The sequence below is a fragment of the Pteropus alecto genome, unplaced genomic scaffold (assembly GCF_000325575.1).
Source record: "Pteropus alecto unplaced genomic scaffold, ASM32557v1 scaffold42, whole genome shotgun sequence".
Classification (NCBI taxonomy): domain Eukaryota; kingdom Metazoa; phylum Chordata; class Mammalia; order Chiroptera; family Pteropodidae; genus Pteropus; species Pteropus alecto.
Window position 1 is genome coordinate 16,177,098 of NW_006434825.1, and position 18,604 is coordinate 16,195,701.

At 37.9% G+C, this 18,604-nt stretch overlaps 2 protein-coding genes and 2 non-coding genes across 7 annotated transcripts in view; 1 reads left to right on the top strand and 3 right to left on the bottom strand.

Annotated features, from left to right (window-relative positions):
* The window catches only part of SF3B3 (splicing factor 3b subunit 3), a 40,874-nt gene extending 26,585 nt beyond the window's left edge, over positions 1–14,289 (bottom strand). Inside the window, exons 1-9 of one of the 3 annotated variants that reach the window (XM_006909840.3) lie at positions 14,156–14,289; positions 11,341–11,478; positions 10,021–10,347; positions 9,129–9,301; positions 8,415–8,556; positions 5,919–6,031; positions 3,745–3,882; positions 3,492–3,595; positions 1,217–1,382 (exon numbers count right to left, since the gene is read on the bottom strand). In XM_006909840.3, the coding sequence (XP_006909902.1) occupies positions 1,217–1,382; positions 3,492–3,595; positions 3,745–3,882; positions 5,919–6,031; positions 8,415–8,556; positions 9,129–9,301; positions 10,021–10,347; positions 11,341–11,410 (1,233 nt within the window). In that variant the 5' untranslated portion in view covers positions 11,411–11,478; positions 14,156–14,289. Of the gene's footprint in view, positions 1–1,216; positions 1,383–3,491; positions 3,596–3,744; positions 3,883–5,918; positions 6,032–8,414; positions 8,557–9,128; positions 9,302–10,020; positions 10,348–11,340; positions 11,479–13,961 lie in introns of all 3 variants that reach the window. The other 2 variants (XM_006909839.3, XM_006909838.3) reach the window with 2 other exon arrangements.
* Positions 4,131–4,221, bottom strand: LOC112478267. Its single transcript, XR_003045757.1, has one exon. It is a non-coding gene; the product is annotated as a small nucleolar RNA SNORD111 (small nucleolar RNA).
* Positions 9,642–9,721, bottom strand: LOC112478268. Its single transcript, XR_003045758.1, has one exon. It is a non-coding gene; the product is annotated as a small nucleolar RNA SNORD111 (small nucleolar RNA).
* Positions 14,290–14,526: 237 nt separating the features above from the next.
* The window catches only part of COG4 (component of oligomeric golgi complex 4), a 21,956-nt gene continuing 17,878 nt past the window's right edge, over positions 14,527–18,604 (top strand). The window contains exons 1-5 of one of the 2 annotated variants that reach the window (XM_025045272.1): positions 14,527–14,706; positions 16,360–16,442; positions 17,134–17,248; positions 17,512–17,686; positions 18,575–18,604. The exon at positions 18,575–18,604 is cut by the window's right edge and continues 191 nt beyond it. In XM_025045272.1, coding sequence (XP_024901040.1) covers positions 14,536–14,706; positions 16,360–16,442; positions 17,134–17,248; positions 17,512–17,686; positions 18,575–18,604 — 574 coding nt within the window. In that variant the 5' untranslated portion in view covers positions 14,527–14,535. The remainder of the gene's footprint in view (positions 14,707–16,359; positions 16,443–17,133; positions 17,249–17,511; positions 17,687–18,574) is intronic. The other variant, XM_025045273.1, reaches the window with a different exon arrangement.

Consider the following 18,604-nt stretch of genomic DNA (forward strand, 5'->3'; position numbering starts at 1 on the left):
GAATTAGCACGTGGGTTTTGAGTATATATAGCCTTCACACTGATCTCTTTAAAAAAGATTAGCTCACCTATTTTAAATGCACCATCTTATTTAAAGCCTTAATAAAGCACATATATTACTTTTTCACAACTTAAATGATGTTTTGCTATCTTGGCTATCAAGTTTATTACTACACACATTTAAAAAATTGTTCAGAGAGGGAATCCAGATGCTTCACCAAGCTTTTAGAGATCCATGGCACAAAAAATGCTTATAGACCTGCTACATGTTAACTTCCTGTTTTTATTCTTTACCTACAAACTACTTCAACATTCCCTCAAATTCCAATGAAAGGAAAGAAAAATCAAACTAGGAAATAATACTTATTTTCTATTGCCCTCAGAACTAATCCTTTGTCAAAAAGAGCAGTTAATTTCAGAATGATTCATTTTACCAGAAGTGCCTGAATGTTGACTTGTTTCTCCTGCACGCAGAGAGCAAAACTCTCTCCCACTAGAAGTGCAATTGACTAGACAGGGTAGGGTGATCCCTAATGGTCACTCGACTCACAGCAATCCAGGACCAAGAGGTATGGTAAAATTCCTGCTACAATTAAGCACCTTAGTAGGGGATGCAATTCCCATCTCACGCCACCTCCGGTTCCTCCCTGAGGATGTGACTGAAAAGTTCCTGCTACTGACTGATGCCAGTGTCTCTGGAGCATTTTAAGGAGGAACTGAGTGTTAAAATAAGATAAACATAGGTATTGACCATTAAGTGAGAAAGGGTCAATGTTGGAATACTATGAAGTATATGAACCTGTTTATATTAAATGTAACACACATTTGTGGGGAGAGATGTGAGTCTCTCTGCTTTTGTATGCAAAGAAAATACCTAGAAGCAATCATGACAAGCTTTTAATAGTAACAGCCTCACTGGAGTGAGGAGTTGAAAAAATTGGGGATAAGGCTTTTAACTTTTTGTACAGTTTGAATTTTACACTGAACATGAGTTTTATAATTTTTTTAAAAAGCTGAAGGATTTAGGTAATGGTTTTTAGTTCCCGAAATTCTAAAGCTGCTTCACCTTTACAACTCTGGCGATTCCACAGACATGCTGACGAATCTAACTCTTGGACTAGAATTTAATTTAACTGGAGTTAAAATTTTAAACTCATTCAGATTCAAAACAATTGGCTGGCACTGCTCATTATGGAGATGACTGGAAAGACCCACACCTGGCAAAACAAAATAGGAGAGAGACTGTCCAACTCATCGACCAACACAAGGTTTTTGAGTGGTCTTGGTTGAAAGAAGAATGTGTCTCCTTCTTCTAGAGGCATGGCAGATGAAAACTCAGGTTCTTCGTCATCATCTCCGAGATGTGCAATCTGATATAAATAACTGGGGGGAGAAACAAAGACTTTAATTAAAAACATGTTCTGTCTGAAGATAACGTTTGACAACATTAATACTCATATTAATATCTAATCAATATCACAACATGCACTGAGTCATGCACTGTTTGAAATCTCTGCATATCTGAGTGGGATTTTCTCTTTTTTTAAGAATAGAAAAGAGATGAAAAAATTAAAGCCACTGAATTCAAACAGGTACAATGGAAGAGCCTTGGCAACACAGTGATTAAAAGCACTGGGCTTCCACTAGTGCCTGGGTTTGAATCCCAGCTCTGCCCCTTATCTTGCCACATAACTTTAGGCTTACTAATCTCTGTACCTCACTTGCCTCATTTATAAAACTGAAATAACAGTACCTTCCTACAGAATTCTATGAGTACTTACAACAGTGCATGGCCCCAAATAAACATGTTTTTCAAATAAAATTAATAAAATCCAAAGGCAATCTATAACCATTTCCTATTTTAAACACACACCAGGCCAAATTTAATAAAAAACAAGAGTTGGTGGTGACCTCGCAAAAGTATGCAGATATTACAGTATTGTTCCTCAAACAAAACATAAACATATCCAGAGATAAGTAACAAAGTCATCTTGCCTTTCTCTGATCTGTCCTCTGGCTAATGCTTAGTTAACTGATTCAAAGGAACACCATAAAAAAAGGAAAGCAGTTTGAGAGTCAATGACTTGTAACAATATATCATCATAAACTGAATGTGCAATGAGCTTTAGAAAAACAGCTCATTTAAAACAAAACACCAACTACTGTTTATTCTTTAAATAATATACCAGACCTTCAATACAGAGCATTTTAAACAATATCCAGTGTAGCTTTTTAGAAGGAGAATGACTAGATCAGTGTCTGAAATACATTAAGGTACTCAATAACTATTAGCCAAACAAACCTCATGGCATTTAACACTTTTGGTAAACACATCAGAGTATATGCTAAATTATGAAAAAGCAAATAAGGTTATTACAAAAGCATTAAAACAGGACACATATACAAAAAAACTAATATAAACTCCTTATTCAGGCAAGATGTCTACATGCAGGTGATAAAGACCACCTGTCAAAGACACCAGCAGTGTCTACTAACTGAAAAATGCGAGGCTATCTCCATCACAGTAAAAGCTGCTTTGACTGAATCTTGGTAAAACTTTCTGAGACTGTAGTGTTTTGCCTAAGAGCAGAGGTTGAGGAACCAGGCTGTCAGAGTTTGAGTTAGATTTAGTGTAATCAAATTTCTTAAATTCTGTGACCCAGATCCCTAAACTATAAATGGGATAATGGCACTGTCTCATAGGGAACGGCATGAGTTAATATTTGTAAAGTGTTTAAAACAGTACTTGGAACTTAGCATATAATAAATTAGTGTTTGATAAATAGGTCGTTATAAGGATTAAATGAACTAACACCACAGTGCATTTCTAATTCCCCAATTCACCACTCAAAAGTCTTCCCAATTTCAGCTTCAGCAACAATAATTTCTCACAAGAATGAATCCATCTCACTCTGACAGAATCCCATCTGTACGTACACTGTAGTCTTTCTATTCTCTGCCCTAAGAACTTCTATCCCATGGGTGGTTGCCTGAGCCACAGGATAAGCAGGGGAGCTCATGCCCCCAGGGGTAACTTTCAACCCAGGAGAGAGCAGCTGGTGTTGTTGACCTTCAGATGAGCAATTCTGAGATGCACTCTGCTTGCTTCATGCTCAGGTCTTCATGGAAGTGAGTTCCCACTGACCATAGAAGGAACCTCAATAACACATCCTTATACTGGATTTCCTTTTTCCTTTTTCTCTTTAGATTTATACAAGTGTTTGTGGAACATCTGTTTAATACTAAGTCGTTCAATAAGTATTTATTCAATAAAATGTCCAGAAAAAAACTCAGATCACTTCTAAAGGTATGCAGCCACTCACAGGTACAAATCAAAGCCACTGAAGTAGAGGAAAATAACCAAGAAAAAGAATGTCAAAGGGAAAGGAAGACAAAAATTCTGAGGAAACTAAAACATTCTTGTGAAAAGCTCTGCTCCTGCAACTATTACAGTAATCAGGGTGAACTAGCATAATAAAAAGGATTACTCACTGGTTTCCAAATTCTGATGCTACAAAAAGGAAGCCTGTTTTAAGCACACACATAGCAGCAGCAACAGGCACAGTATCAAAATACTTGAGCCGGATTTCAGTTACCTGGAGTGAAAAGAAAAAAATTCTTGTGTGTAGGCAAGTGAAGGTAGACCATGGAAGGGAGGCCAGTGTTCTAAGACAGTACAATCAGAGTAGCAAATAAAATACTGTAAAAAATACTTTCTTCCCCGCTTCTATCACGGTCTGCTTACCATATCTTCATCTGTCTCCAAAGTAATCTTGAAGATATCGCCCTGCTCAGTTTGGGCCAAAAAGAAGAACATCGATTTGGTCTTATGGGTGGCAGAGCAGACAAAAATCATTCCTCTTTCAGGGTCATCCAGGTCATTCTAGCAAAATCAAACATACAACCAACATCATCTTAGAAATGAGTACTTATACTTAAATTCAGCACCTTACCAACAGGAATTATACAGGCCACCCAAGGCCTAGAGGCACCTAGAGCCTCTCTATACAAGCTTTGACTCAAATGCAGCCTGCTAGCTGTTGCCACAAAACACAATATCTAAAGTTTCCTGTATGCTAATAAATACTCAACAAAGCCTGGATACCAAAATACAGCCACAATACCACTCTAAAGCCTAATGAGGTCGGTAAGGCAAGAACTATCTCCAGAGAAAAACGTCAGAAAAGAGACGTATTCTTTAAAGAATCATCACTTCAGGCTCTGAATAAAACTCTTCTGTGTCCACAACACTACTCTCATAAGACCTTTCTACACCAACTTCCTGGATTACGAAGAGGTTATCACCTTGGCTATGATTTTGGATTTTTTCCAAAATGTTCCCAACATTCTGTATTTCTCTCACTGAATGAGCTCTTCAAGGGCAAAACACGTTTTAAACTTCTTTGCAGCCCCAAAGCTAAGTACAGTGCTCGGCAATTAGATGCTCAGTAAACGTCTCATCAACCAAAATGAATTTCCTCCCACCTCTTACCAAGAAGCATTAAGTTTCTTCTTAGGTTTTCTAAAATTGATGTTTTCTTACTTGGATATCATGTATTAAAGAAAATAAATAACTCCTAAAAGGTTTAACTGCAGAATCTATAAATTAATATTAAAAAGATAACTAACCTGGGGCTGAGAGGAGACTGAGGAAGCAGAGATGAAACAAGGTTACCTACGTGCTGATAACTACTGAAGCTGGGTACACAGACATTCATGATATTCTACTTTTGTATATATACGCTTAATAATTTCCATAGTAAACTGTTAAAATTAAAAGCAATAAAACACTGTTTTCAACCACCAAAGTAGAAACTGGTTAAAGGGAAAACTACTAGGTGAAAAGATGTTGAGAAAAAGGACATTTACAGTTTCAAAGTTCACTACCAGATTCCATGCCAATTACAGAAAGGAAAAGGTGCCTTCACAGAGAGCAGAAATACACCCACTCAACAAAGTGATCGACTTAGCATCACCAATGAGACAAACCAACATTGTGGGCCCCTAACATGATCTAGTAGGAAATATATGTCACCACCTTAATAATTCAATTAAAAATATTACCTGGACATAATCGTGAGGAAAAGATCATGGGAGAGACTATAAGAAAATCAGCCCAAACTCTTAAAAAATGTCAGTATAAGACTAAAACAAACAAAAGAGAGAGAAAATATTCTAAATTAAAAGAGACTAATGGTAGATATAAGGAAACTTTTGGAAACGAAAAATATATAAAGTAATTGTTATTACATAAAATGGTAAATTTCTTAGGCACAATACTGGTAGTGTGGTTATGTACAAAAATGTCCTTCTTAGGAGCCTTATCTTAGGAGAGTCCTATAGTAAAAAATGATATCATCAACTAATTTTCAAATGTTTAACCTAAGAGTTAATATGTGTACACACACACACACACACACACACACACACACACACACACACACACACACACACACACACACACACACACACACACACACACACACACACACACACACACACACACGAGACAGAAATGCAACAAAACAATAATTGGTGAATCTAAGTGAAAGGCATACAGTAATTCATCGTCCTATTCCTTAAATTTTTCTGTATGTTGGAACTGGGGGGAAGGGGAAACAAAAAGAACGAAAGACAATTTATCTCCAACAAATAAATATTCCTGGCCTCTTCAAACTAGAAACGTTCAGAAATTTCAAACTGATAATGTCCACAGGTTCCTCCAAAATGGAAATTGTGTTAGCGTTTAATTCTCTTTCTCAGTTTTGCTTCTACTAAAATATTTTACCGGCTTCAATTAAAATAACATTTACAGAGAAACTGAAACTTGATAACAGATAAACTAAGAGCCTACCACTGTAATTACAAAAATTAAGTTCATTTCACAAACACAAATATATCTTCTGACAAAAACCTTACCCGTCTCCTGGGAATTGGACAGCGGATATCGGGCTGGTCACCAAAGTTCTTGTAAGTGATATAGTTTTCGGAGCAGATCAGCACTCCACTTGGACCATCTGAACCTCCTGGAACTGTCAGAAAAAATAAAACTTAGCAACGATTTGACATAACTATGAATTACAATATAGCTTTCGATTCCTTCTCTCCTTCACTTAATGAAGGCATAATGTGCCTAAAGATGAGAAACATTCCAAGTGTTGCTTTCTCTTGTTATGCTAGAAAAGAATGGAGCAGTTGAGGTGATTCAGCCTGTCCATAATGCTGGTAATGCATCTAAATTTTTAGCTCCAAAGACAGAACTCAGTTCCCAGCTTCAGACCTACAATCCAACCACCTACTGGACACACACATGGATAGTCCACTGGCACCTTCAAAATACAATGTGTTCGCATATTTAAGTTCCTTCCCAAATGTATCTGTTTTGCACCTTAAAGAATACCACTTTCAACAAAAGGACCAAACCAGAAACCTGAAAGTCACTCTTCAATTCTCTCACCTCACAAAGCCCTAATGATTCTAGCTCCTTCGCAGCTTTCATGCTACCAATCTCTTGGTTTAGTGAAACAAGTTCCTGACCAATCTCCTGGCTTATAAATAGCCTCCATTCCATTAGGCAAAATGTAAGCAAATACAGGCATACCTCATTTTATTGCACTTTGCAGATACTGTTTTCATCAATATCAAGGCAAGACTCTCCACCAGCAAAAAGATTACAACTTGCTGAAGGCTCAGATGATGGTAAGCACTTTTAGCAATGAAGTATATTTAATTAAGGTATGTACATTGTTTTTCTTTAGACGTCTGCTATTGCACTTAATATACAATAGCAAAAACATAACTTTTACATGCACTGGGAAACAAATTCGTGACTCGCTTATTGCAATCTTTACTGTGGTAGTCTGGAACTGAACCTGCACTACCTCCAAGGTATGCCTGATTTCTTCAGGATATTATTCCTCTACTTAGACTCCTTCAGTGGCTACCACTCCACCACTAACAGTACCCCAGCCCTTTAGCTCAAATGATTCAATCACAATGAGCTTTCAGTTCTTTGAATCGTGTTCTTTCTTGTTCTTGGGCTTTATGGTATACTGTTCTCTTTATCCACAAGAGAAACTCCTCCTCCACCCACACTGTACTTAGATAACTCCTAACTAGTTCTTAGGTATCAGCTTAAAGAGTACTTCTCCAAAAAGCTTTCTCCAACACGTCCTTCTTTTCCCTGTTAGAGACTCCCTTCTTTACAATGTCATGGAATTAGCACACCTTGACTATTTTTTTTTTGTTATATACATATTCACCACTAGACTCAATTGGGCATAAAGGGAGACACTGTATCTAATTTTTCACAACTGCAGTCCCAGAATTCAGTACTCTTTTCACATATTGACTGTAAAGACTAAATGAACACCTGTTGACAGAATGAAGCTCTCTAAATGAAAGGTATAGTAATAAATTGCAGCAAGTAATGACATGTTATCTATTCTTCAAGGTTCTTCTGCTTTATAGGATCCTAAGATCTGATGCTCAAAAATAAGTGCTGTCTTGTATTATTATTCTCCAAAATCCTCCACCAATGTATTTCATTTTAGAGATTAATCCAAGTGCAAATGACTCAGAAGAAAAAGGACTGAATCACTGTCTTCCCCAAGACTGCTGAAATTTAGATGATCACAAATGTAGCTATCCTTCGTCTTCTAATAAATTAAACTGATACTGATTTTCTAATGGTGAACATCTTTGAGTACCTACAAAAATCTTACTTAGCTATGATGCATTTAAGACATCGCTAAATTTGACTTGCCAAAGTTTTACCTTTTTGTATCTATAATCATAACTACCCTCTAAGTTTTTGTTGCTGTCCTCTTCCAGTTTTGGTACTAAAGTTATGTTAGGTTCATAAAGTAGTACAGTAGTTTTCATTCAATTTCTAGTCTCTGGAGAAATTTATGGTCCCTGAAAATTCTGGACCTTACCCTTTTGAAAAGAGATTTTTGACTACTGTTCCAATTTTTTTAATGGATGCTGGTCTATCTAGGTTCTTAATTTCTTCTTGGATCAATCTGGTAACAGTTTTCTAAAGTATTTTTAATTCATCTAAGTTTTCAAATTCATGGACATGATTTATCTTGTTAGGTTTATTCACTTCTTGTGTCTTTTCAAAGACCTAGGTTTTGATTTTAACAAGAGTGAAAGATTGACTATAGTCAAAGTATCACAGGGACCAACAGCAATCAATATTCCAAGCTGACTGTTCTCCATCCTTTCTTCTCTGCCCCCACTAGAGAATAAGAGCTTACCACTGCATGAACTTCGAACCTTATCAAAACAGACAAGGCACTGAAGTTTACAATAATTTAACTAGCTTCTAAAATCTGTTAAATAAACCCTCCCGAATTTGGGCATAAAAGGGATCAGGCAAAATAGTACAGAGCAACTCTGAAAAAGAAGTACCTGTAATAAGGAAGTTGCCATGTTCCTCCAAAGGTTCACTGTATTTTCGGACAACATGATTTAAACCAAGGTCTAACTCATAGAAAGTAAGCGTCTGCTGGGTATTAGCTGCTGCTTCCCCTGTTGGATCATTGTCTGCTTCCTATAGAGGAGTACAGTGACACAAAGACTAATCAGTACCATAAAATCAAATTTCAGAGCTGTAAAGACATCAGGATTCTATTTTACAAACAAGGTCCATCTATTTTACAGGCAAAGGTCCACTGATGCCAAATGGTTTGCCAAAGTTCACACTGCTAAATAACGGTAAAGCTGGAACAAGAACTCAGATCTCCTAATTCTGGTTCTCTCTACTAGAGGATTCTGCCTTCCACTCAAGGGAACGAATGGTGTGCTCCACCTTTTACTAACTCCCTGCAAAAAAAATATCCCAAATAGTTTCACTCCCCTTTTCAGGCAGCTTTCCCCAATAAATATCCTGTTTCCACAGGGAGATTGTTCAAATCAGAGCGAAGTGCTATCACATTGTCAGGTAAGCTCTGAAACATTTTAAAGAATTTCAGTAAAGCATTTGGAATATAGAAAAGATTTGTTAGCAGAAAAGATATAATATTTGAACAATGAAGAAAATTATCTTAGGAAAGCATTGAGGTGACTGGAAAAATAAAAAAACAAAGGAGAGAAAAGCACATACACAGACATGATCCCCATTACCTCATAATCCATTTCCAGACAAGCAAACATTGGATTTTCAAATCCCACATCTACTCCGACCACGTGATACACTAAAGTGTTTGCTTTGTGGGCCTCCAGGGGAGATGAGATGGTAAGCCGGGCTGCAGCATCTCTGTTCAAGATATACACCAATTTCTGTTTCTCAATGGCACCTATTGTTGAAGGAGACAAAAACACACAAGATTTCCAGGTAGTGAATAGAAGGGCTTAAAAAAACAGCTAGATTCTTATCACAATTATTTTTTAAAAATCAGAGAGCCAGAACTGTATACGTATATTAGGATTTGTTCTCTATCGTTAAAACAGACAACAGCATCATTTAGCCACCTCCTTCCTAATAGGGATCATAATATCCCACTAACTCTTCAAAATATCTTAGGGTGCCCTAGATTTAATGAAATTGGGAAATGAAACAATAATTCATTAAATCGCCAGCTTTCTTTCAATTAGATTTAGTCATTTTGTGACTAGTCAGAGAGGGCTGCCCTCTAGAGGCCTGATCAGATACACAGAATTTTCTTCAAGAGGTTTGTCAGAGAAGAGACATGAATGTGGATCATCACTTCAGGCTGATAAAAGCAACCGTACTCATGTCTAGTAATGTAAAATCATTTCGTTGTAGTCTTTTTTGCTACAGAAAAAGTAAAAAATAGAAAAACATCTATTTCTAACTAGGCAGGAGGTAGAAAAAGTATGTTAAGACTTTTCCCATTAATTTAGAAGGAAAAGCAACTCTACGCCAAGGAATTAATCCACATATGATGCGAACTTTAAGTTGTTTTACTGGCACATTGCCGAGATCACAGCATTGTCATCCTAAACCGAGCATCCGTAACAGTCAGAGATGCACTCAATAGAGCAAGTTACTCACTAATCATAACAGCTCGCCCTTTGGGATCCACAGCTAAGAACTGGCCAGGAACAATGCGGCGGCATCCACTCTTGCCAAAAGTTTCTTGGTGAATTTTCTCAAACATATTCTTAGATGGCTGGTATTCCAGAATAACAATCCGACCTGAGTCACTGCCTACCACAATGTAGTCTTTGGTGCCACCTGTCAGCCTAAAGGCCATAAGCGATCGAATTACACCAAATACTTCCACCGTAAGTAGGGTGTGTACTTTGCCAGTGTTGGGATCAGGGCGAAGCAGCTCCAAGATCTTCCCACGGGAAACAACAATTTCCTGTTGTTTGGTTCCTAGAACGCCAAAAAATGAAGACCATGAAAAACTGGAATTCTTCCAAAAAGTAACCTGCCTGAATCATAATGCCATTAAAGACAGATATAACTGAGTGAGTTGGGGGCTCAGTATTTTAAGTTAACTTATTCTACTGGAAAAGGTACTTTCCCAACAATTGAAATGATCTAACAAAAGCAGTATCAAATAAAAGCTTTTAAAAATGGTTACACAAGTTACTTTTTTAAAAACTTCATTTTCCTAACATTTGACATCTGTCTGCATAATTGAGCATTGTCCATTAATGGTATAAATACATGTTTAGCTTCATAAGATCAAAAATCTCCGAAGGCTTTTTCTAACCCATCTTCTGGGCTAAGACAGCATATTAACATTTTGTGCAGTTTGATCTGTGTCTCAAAGAACTTTTAAAGCTTTTAAAGCTGCCATCTAAAATATGCTATTTATTTCTAAACACACTCCTAAAGTTTATTTGCTTTCATAACTGCAATCAACACCTCCTAATGCATCACAGTCAACTTGTCCTCATCTACATAATTCCACCTGAATGAGTTGTCTCAACTTTAAACTCAACCGTTTAAAATAACTAAGTTCCTCCTTTCCCAAACTCTCACGCTAGTCTCAATTAACCTGCTCTTAATATATTTTCTCTGCCATTCAGGCTGGAAACTCATGTCCTTCACTTTCTTTCTATCCCCACTGTCAGGTCTTCACTATCTTAATGGCTTCCCATCCTATCTCATAGCCCACTCTTACCCATTCCAATCCAGTCCCATTTGCTCAGTGCTACCTCTTATCAGGCCACCTTACTTGCCAAAAGTCCTTGGTATCAGCTAAGATCAAGTATGCCAAAGTGCTTTGGAAACCATAAAGCATTATATAAATTAATGATTAAATTTCTTTCCTGTACAAGTACAGAAAAAAATATGAAGCATTAAAACGAGTAATATTTAATATGTTACATTCAGAAGGATAATAACTGGAAAACTTACCAGAGAAGTTGCCATGAATGGCAAAGCTGATGCCAGTGGCTCGTTGCAATGTCAGGTTGTACAGAAACATGGTGGCAGCAATACTGAGTCACCCGACACTCCACAATCCAGTCACTGGTTACACCACGTCAAAGTAAGCTAAGAGAGCATAAAAGCAAAGTAACATCAACTGGGAAACTGTTAACACTTCTGTATAGGAACTTCTGGCTCATAGCAGGAGAACCAGTAGAATAAGGCCCATGAAAGAATGACATATTTATAATCAGAGTTCCTTTAAATGCCAGGCACTTTGCTATATACTGTCTCTCATCTCATAAGCAATCTATCAAGTACTTAATATTAAAACTCATTAAGAAAACCATTTTATAGATGAGAAAATTATGGTTAAAAAATTAAATCACCTGAGGTCACATAACAAGTGGTAAAAACGTTGGGAACTACATCTGTACCATTAACGCAACACTATTTGCTTTTTCTGCCACAGAAACTAAGGTCTACCTTTACTTGTATTTGAATAGGCTACACGTTCACAAGGTTCAGAATTCAAAAGCTCAGTAAAAAGCTCCCTCCACCCATTCCCTAGCCATCCATTTCTCCCTAGGGGAATAGATTTCACCAAGTTATATCCATCCTGCCCTTCCAGATATTTTCTGTATGGGTAAGAAAGAATGTACACTAATACTGTATTTTATCCCCACTTTTTAACTTAAGGTTGGGTACCATATATTGTACACTCACATTATACTTTTATTTTTTCATTATTTTCTCTATCTTGGAGATAGCAAAACACAAAAGGCTTTCTTATTTTTATTTTACAGTGGCAGAGTATTCCACTGAATGGGTATATTAGATCTCATTTAGCCAATACCCTACTGATGAACATTTGTTCCCAATTTCTTGCTATTATGAACACTGATGCAAAGAAAATCATTCACTTATAAGTAATTTATACATTTAGAAGTATCTACTATTAAATATGAAGCTGCTAAATTGAAGATTCAAACATCTAAAATTTTGAGAGCTATTACCTTTCAAAGAAGTCACCAATTTACATCCCCAGCAATATTTGAGTCCTTATTTCCCCAGAGCCAGACCCATGCTAATCCGATAAACACTGGTAACTTAGTGTAGTGTTCACTGCATCTCTCATACAGCTCTGTATTCAAGTGATTAGAATTTAAAATTTAAACCAACACCATCAAAAACTAAAAGAAAACTGAATTCCAGCCACTTCAGGCCTCCCTAAAAGAGTACAGTCTTGGAAAAGCGTTCCTATCATCGGACAGGACTGCAAACTTATGTATAACCTCTACCACAAAAGAATCACCCAAAACTACACCTACACATATACTGCTGGAAAATAAACTGACTTGTTTTACCTCAATTATTCAGAGACAAAAGCAAGAGAATTTGAGAAATCCAAGTAACCATTGTGCAATTAACATAAATTTGGTTTCGTTAAGTGAAAAAAGGTAAATATCTTTATAATCATTTCTGGGTTGGGCAAAAGCAGGGTGACCTAGAACAGAAAAAAATCAATCCTGTAGGCAGGAAATGTATATAAATTTTTCTACTTGAAACTAAGGAACACCTTTAATGCCCTAGGATCCCAGAGAAAGGTCTAAGGAGAGATAAAAAGTAAGGGAAATGACCTACAAATAGAAATACAGAGTAAACACATGACCAGAGTCAAGGATGCACACCCAGAAGAACTTTCTCCCTTGGGAAAGTTCCAGGGAAAATTGCGCTCAGCTTAAGTTGGAAAAAAACAGGCAGAAAATATATTGTAATCGCTCTCAATTGAAAAATAGCAAATGTAATTCTTGTATTTAAGTGTCTGTACTCTCTGGCATTGTGTTCTAGCCATAAAATTTCAAACAATTTCAAAGGTGCAGGTGTAACAAAATTTATAGTAAAGCCAGTATCATGCTGTCAATGTGATCCATGTCATTGTATTAACTGCATTAAAAATAAGGAATTGTTTAAAAAAAAAAAAAGTAGAGGAAAAGACAGGTTACTTCTGAAGCCCCGAAAATCTCCCTCCAGGCTACTTTTCATTCTTTATAGCTGAAGAACTCAGACTACTTTCCAGTTCCTTTGTAACTGATGCCATCCATTCAGATCCCTGGGGCTCAACTTCCCCAAACCTGGTTAAATACAGGTTTCCCAGCTATTACCACCTTGGGAAATGGGGAAAGGTGCATTTTGGAAGATCAGCGGCGAAAACCTGGTAAATTCTGTGATTTCCTCCACTTCGCTCTCTTGTCTATTACTAAAAAAAGAGCCTGCGAATGCTCATTCCATCCCTTCTCATGTGCCAAATGAACATAATCGCATTTTAAAATCCCAAATCTTCTAGATATTATTTCCCCTCACTTTGCAAATGATGAAACTGAGGATCAGAAGAAATGTTACCTAAATACCAAACAAATTCAAAGCAGGCTCCAAAACTATTTCCGTTATTTACGCTTATAATATGCTGGGCTTTTTCACCTTCCTGTCCGTGTCCTTTACTCTCTCCAAGAAAAGACGTCCCTCCCGCCTTCTTACATCTCGCATAGGTCGAGGCCCCAGGGCCTAAAAGCTAGGCAATCTCTAAAAAGGTTTATTTTGAACCAGACCTCTTTTATCGCTGTAGACAGAAACAGGGAACAATTCCTAGTAGCCGCATTCACACGCTCCTCTCGACCTCCTCCTGGTCCCCTGCCCGGACATAGGCTGCCTCAGGGACCCCGACCAGAAACTCAGCCCAACCTCCTATATGGCCGTTCTAGTCCTCTGTAGGTCCGGGGAAGTCGGGAGGCCGCTTCTTTACCCTGTAGCAATGAGGATGGCGTAGTATCCAACGGATGCAGAATTTCTTCAAGGACTAAGGCATCGCCAACGCCAAACCGCCGGCGTTCGCCATTAGCTCTCAAGTCAGGGACCTTCCGGTTGGCGCGCGGCGGAAAAAGGTCCCCAACCGGCGCCTAAAGAATGTGTTTATAATTTTTATAATGCATTGGTCTTGCATCCACGCCCCATTGAAAATTATTTAAACACATCTTATGACAATCACTTTTTTCAGAAGAATAGAACATGAATAGGCTTTTTAAAGTAGACTTTTAAAAAATGAGTTCATCAGGCACTTCTGTGGGCAGCCCCAAAGGTCAGCGCGCCAACGAAGAGGGGGCCTCGAGAGGCCGGAAACACGGAATGGGAACCAAGATGGCGGACCTCGAGTCCTCCCAGAAGCTGTTAGGGATGCCTCCGCCGCCTGAAGGGGTGGGAGGAGGCCGCTGCTCCGAAATCTCCACCGAGTTTATTCGCTCCCTGACGGAGCTGCAGGAGTTGGAGGCTGTGTACGAACGGCTCTGCAGCGAGGAGGTGGGAGGGCTGAGCCTCTTTATCCAGAGACAGTTGGCGTAGGAGCCGTCAGTCGGGAAATCCGGGCTGTGGGAAGCTCTCTTTTTGCGGAGGGGAACAACAAAGCACCTACTCGAGAAGCTGGAGTGTATCTGAGTGTAGTTCTTGGGACCTGCCATCTCTCTGCACTCAGTTTGTTTGTTGCTCCCAAGCTTTTTTCCCCTGTTATCTGGGTGACTAGCCCCATCTCCCATTGATTTCCTCGGCTCTTAATCACTACGGGTCTCAGGGATAGTAAAGTTACATTGAGAGTATATGCCAACTCGCTTGCTTCTCAAAATAAGAATGAGGGCTCTTTGCATTGATTTAGCAGCTTAAAAATTATGAAACGCTTTCGCCCTGTCGTTGCAAATAAATAAGCGTTCTAAGACTCCCCTTTGTAGGAAATTATTTGGGGGTGTCATTTCAGTGTTTCGGTGAAGTGTAGAACTTTGTAGAAGCCTAAGGTGTTAAGACTCAGGAACAACTGTCTAATCTTGGACAGGTCACTTAATCTCTTATACCCCTAACGTTGTGTCAGATGAGGGGCGTGGACTATATTCTCTCCAGGATTCCTTTCAGCTCATAATGTTTTATCTCCTTTCTGCCTCCTTCACTTTTCCGTGGCAACCTATTATCAATACATTTTTGAATGTCAGTTGGGTTCCTTGCCAGTCAGAAGATCTAAGCTCCGATTTGAAGTTTAGTAGCTGTTTCCTAAAACTAAGCATTTAAATAAGGTTATTTAAATAAGGTTGAGCACAAAAGGCAATTTCAGCCAGAGGATGGATCATTGATATCTTTGAATATTTCCAAATATTAATTTGCACCACCTCTAGCAGTTTCTGATATGTTTTCAACAAGATATGCTTTATAAAATTCCGTATTCTTGACTTAACATTCCTAAGCTTGCATTCATTGAGTTTGGGGGGGAAAATTAAGTTGCTCTTACAGGCAGAACAATATTAGTTCTGTATTTGTGTTTGATGATTGTCAAGGTGAAATTTCCCTATGTATCCTACTGGACTATTTTAAGAGAAATCTATAGCTATTTTTTGTTTAAATTTATTTAAATTAGTTTCAAGTAACTATAGCTAATTTTAATGGTTGTTTTTGAACCACAAGCCACATACTACTATGTTAAGCACTTTATGTTTGTTATCTTGTTTGGCTCACCCAGCAGTCCTATAGGTTATATATTACTAGCCATATTTTAAAGGTGGAACTCAAGTATAAGGAGGTTGCATTAATTGAGGCAATGTAGTAAATGGCTTGGCTGAGAGAATTATACACTATGAAAAGACTTTGTAACTCACTTTGGAAGTTCCCATTTGTTTAGCCATTATATTTTAAATGTGTTTCTGTGTTAGGCACTGTGCTATTAATATTGAATAAAGGTTTATTTCTTCCATTCGTGGTGTTCATCCGCTAAATAAAGTAAGATTTACATAAAGTAACAGTCATTATGCAATGTGATAAGAGAAAAAATTAAGTATTGTTTGTTAATGTCCTGAAGGAGCTGAGTGGAAGGAAAGAAGACATTTGAAATGGGATTCACCTTTCATTTAAGTGGCTGAATTAGATAACTCATACGGTTCCTTCTGACCATTTTGATGACATTTCCCTGTGTTTCAGAAAGTGGTAGAAAGAGAGCTGGATGCTCTTTTGGAACAGCAAAACACCATTGAAAGTAAAATGGTCACTCTCCACCGAATGGGGTGAGTCTCTGCATCTCAGCAAGGGCTATTGTAATTTCCAACAGGGTCCACTGGATAAGTAGTTATTTTTACTAACTTTCTCTTATAAAATGCCAGCTAAGTTTGAAACAATGCAGAGGAGTATTACCTCAAGGTAAGTGAATACCTAAGGGTATGTTATGTGGTTTTCAAAGTGTCCTGAACATCACTTGGAAACTTGTTGGAAATGCAAATTTTAGCCCTACCCCCCTAACCCTACTAAATCAGAAACTCTGGAGATGGGATTCAAGAATCTGTTTTTAGCAAGCATACCAAATGGTTCTGGTGCATAGCTCAAGTTTGAGAACAACTGTTCTTATAGATTTTGTGTATATGCTCATCATAAAAAGTGCTCTTTAATCATTTCAGATTGTTGGTAAGTGCATTTTATGCTCACTTAGCAATTGGGAAAATTTGTTCTCTAATTTTTTGGCAGTACCTACTGGGATGTCTTTAGTAGTTATGGAAAATTTTTTATTAAGTATAGGCCTGAGTTTACAGTAAAAAACTCTCGAAAAAAAATCTTTTAATAGAGTGAATTAAGCTAAGAATTGTGGAGAGGTACAAAAGAAGCAAAAGACATAGTCTCCTGCAAAAAAAAATTTTCCATCTGTTACTCCTACACTCTGCCCCTATGGATTTATTTGTGCTGACAATCTGTCTGTATCTCCAGCCCCAACCTGCAGCTGATTGAAGGAGATGCAAAGCAGCTAGCTGGAATGATCACCTTTACCTGCAACCTAGCTGAGAATGTGTCCAGCAAAGTCCGTCAGCTTGACCTGGCCAAGGTAATCCCATTATGGTGTTGATGTTTGAGTCAATACCCGTTCTTCCATTAAAATGATGTGGTCATTTGCATGATACCTGTCAGTAGTCTTGATCATCAGTAACAGTTTTGCAAGTGATAGTGGTGGTGGTATTTTTGAGTTCACCAATAAGCGCTGAAAAGGACCTATGATTAACCAGATTCAGTCCCTGAATCTCCGTACCTTCTGAAGAGATGTTTATGAAAGAATAGGACATAGTTTCTGAGCACCAGGTCTTTTTGCAGAACCGCCTTTATCAAGCCATTCAGAGAGCTGATGACATCTTGGACCTAAAGTTCTGCATGGACGGAGTTCAGACTGCTTTGAGGAATGAAGATTATGAGCAGGCTGCGGCCCACATTCATCGCTACTTGTGCCTGGACAAGTCAGTCATCGAGCTCAGCCGACAGGGCAAAGAAGGTCGGCAATCTCAAACTGTTGATTTCTAGTTTAGTTACAAACATCTGTAATCTGAACTAGGACCACTCAACTAGGAAAAGGGCATCTGTTGTTAGGGAATGTCCTTGTCTGGCAATAGACCCTATGTAGGTCCTAAACCATCCCAGGGCAGTGTTGTTATTCCCATTTTATAGAAAAGGAAACTGAATCTAGATTTACTCTCCTTTGGCCAATGGGTTTCTTTCCACTTGACCATATTGCCTACTTAAAAAATTAAATTCTTAGCCTGGCCCATGATCTTGAGTCATCATTTTTAGGCTTCTTTCTTTCTAGCTTTATTTCAAGCTATTCACTCATGCATCAGTTGTGTAAATATTTATTGAGCTTCTCTATATGCCAAGGTATATATAGTTGACCCTTAAACAACATGGGGGTTAGGGGCGCTGACTTCCTGCACAGCATATAACTATGGTATTACTTAAAATATTCTGCAAATACTCTATCGTTCGGTTTATATTTCTTTGCTCATTTCATTTTCTTCGCCTGGAATGTATGTTCTTCGTATTCAAGTATAAAATCTTGCTCATTTTAAGAGATGGTACATCATCTTCTCTAGAAAGTCTTTTCTGATTATTTCAATCAGAAATGTGACTTGTGGGCACCTTTATTATGATACTTAGCATACACTGAATTTTGTTATAGTTATCTGTGCACAGAGCTTATCTCTTTCACTGATTATAACTTCTGTGATAATAGGATCATGGCTGATTCACCTTTTAATTACCCATATTACTAGTACAGTATCTTGCAAACAGTAAATGCAGAATACATACTTTTTTAATGAAAAGTGGTGTACAGACTAAGTGGCATAAACCTGATGTTAATTTCCACTTTCTTCCCTTTGCACAGGGAGCATGATTGATGCCAACCTGAAATTGC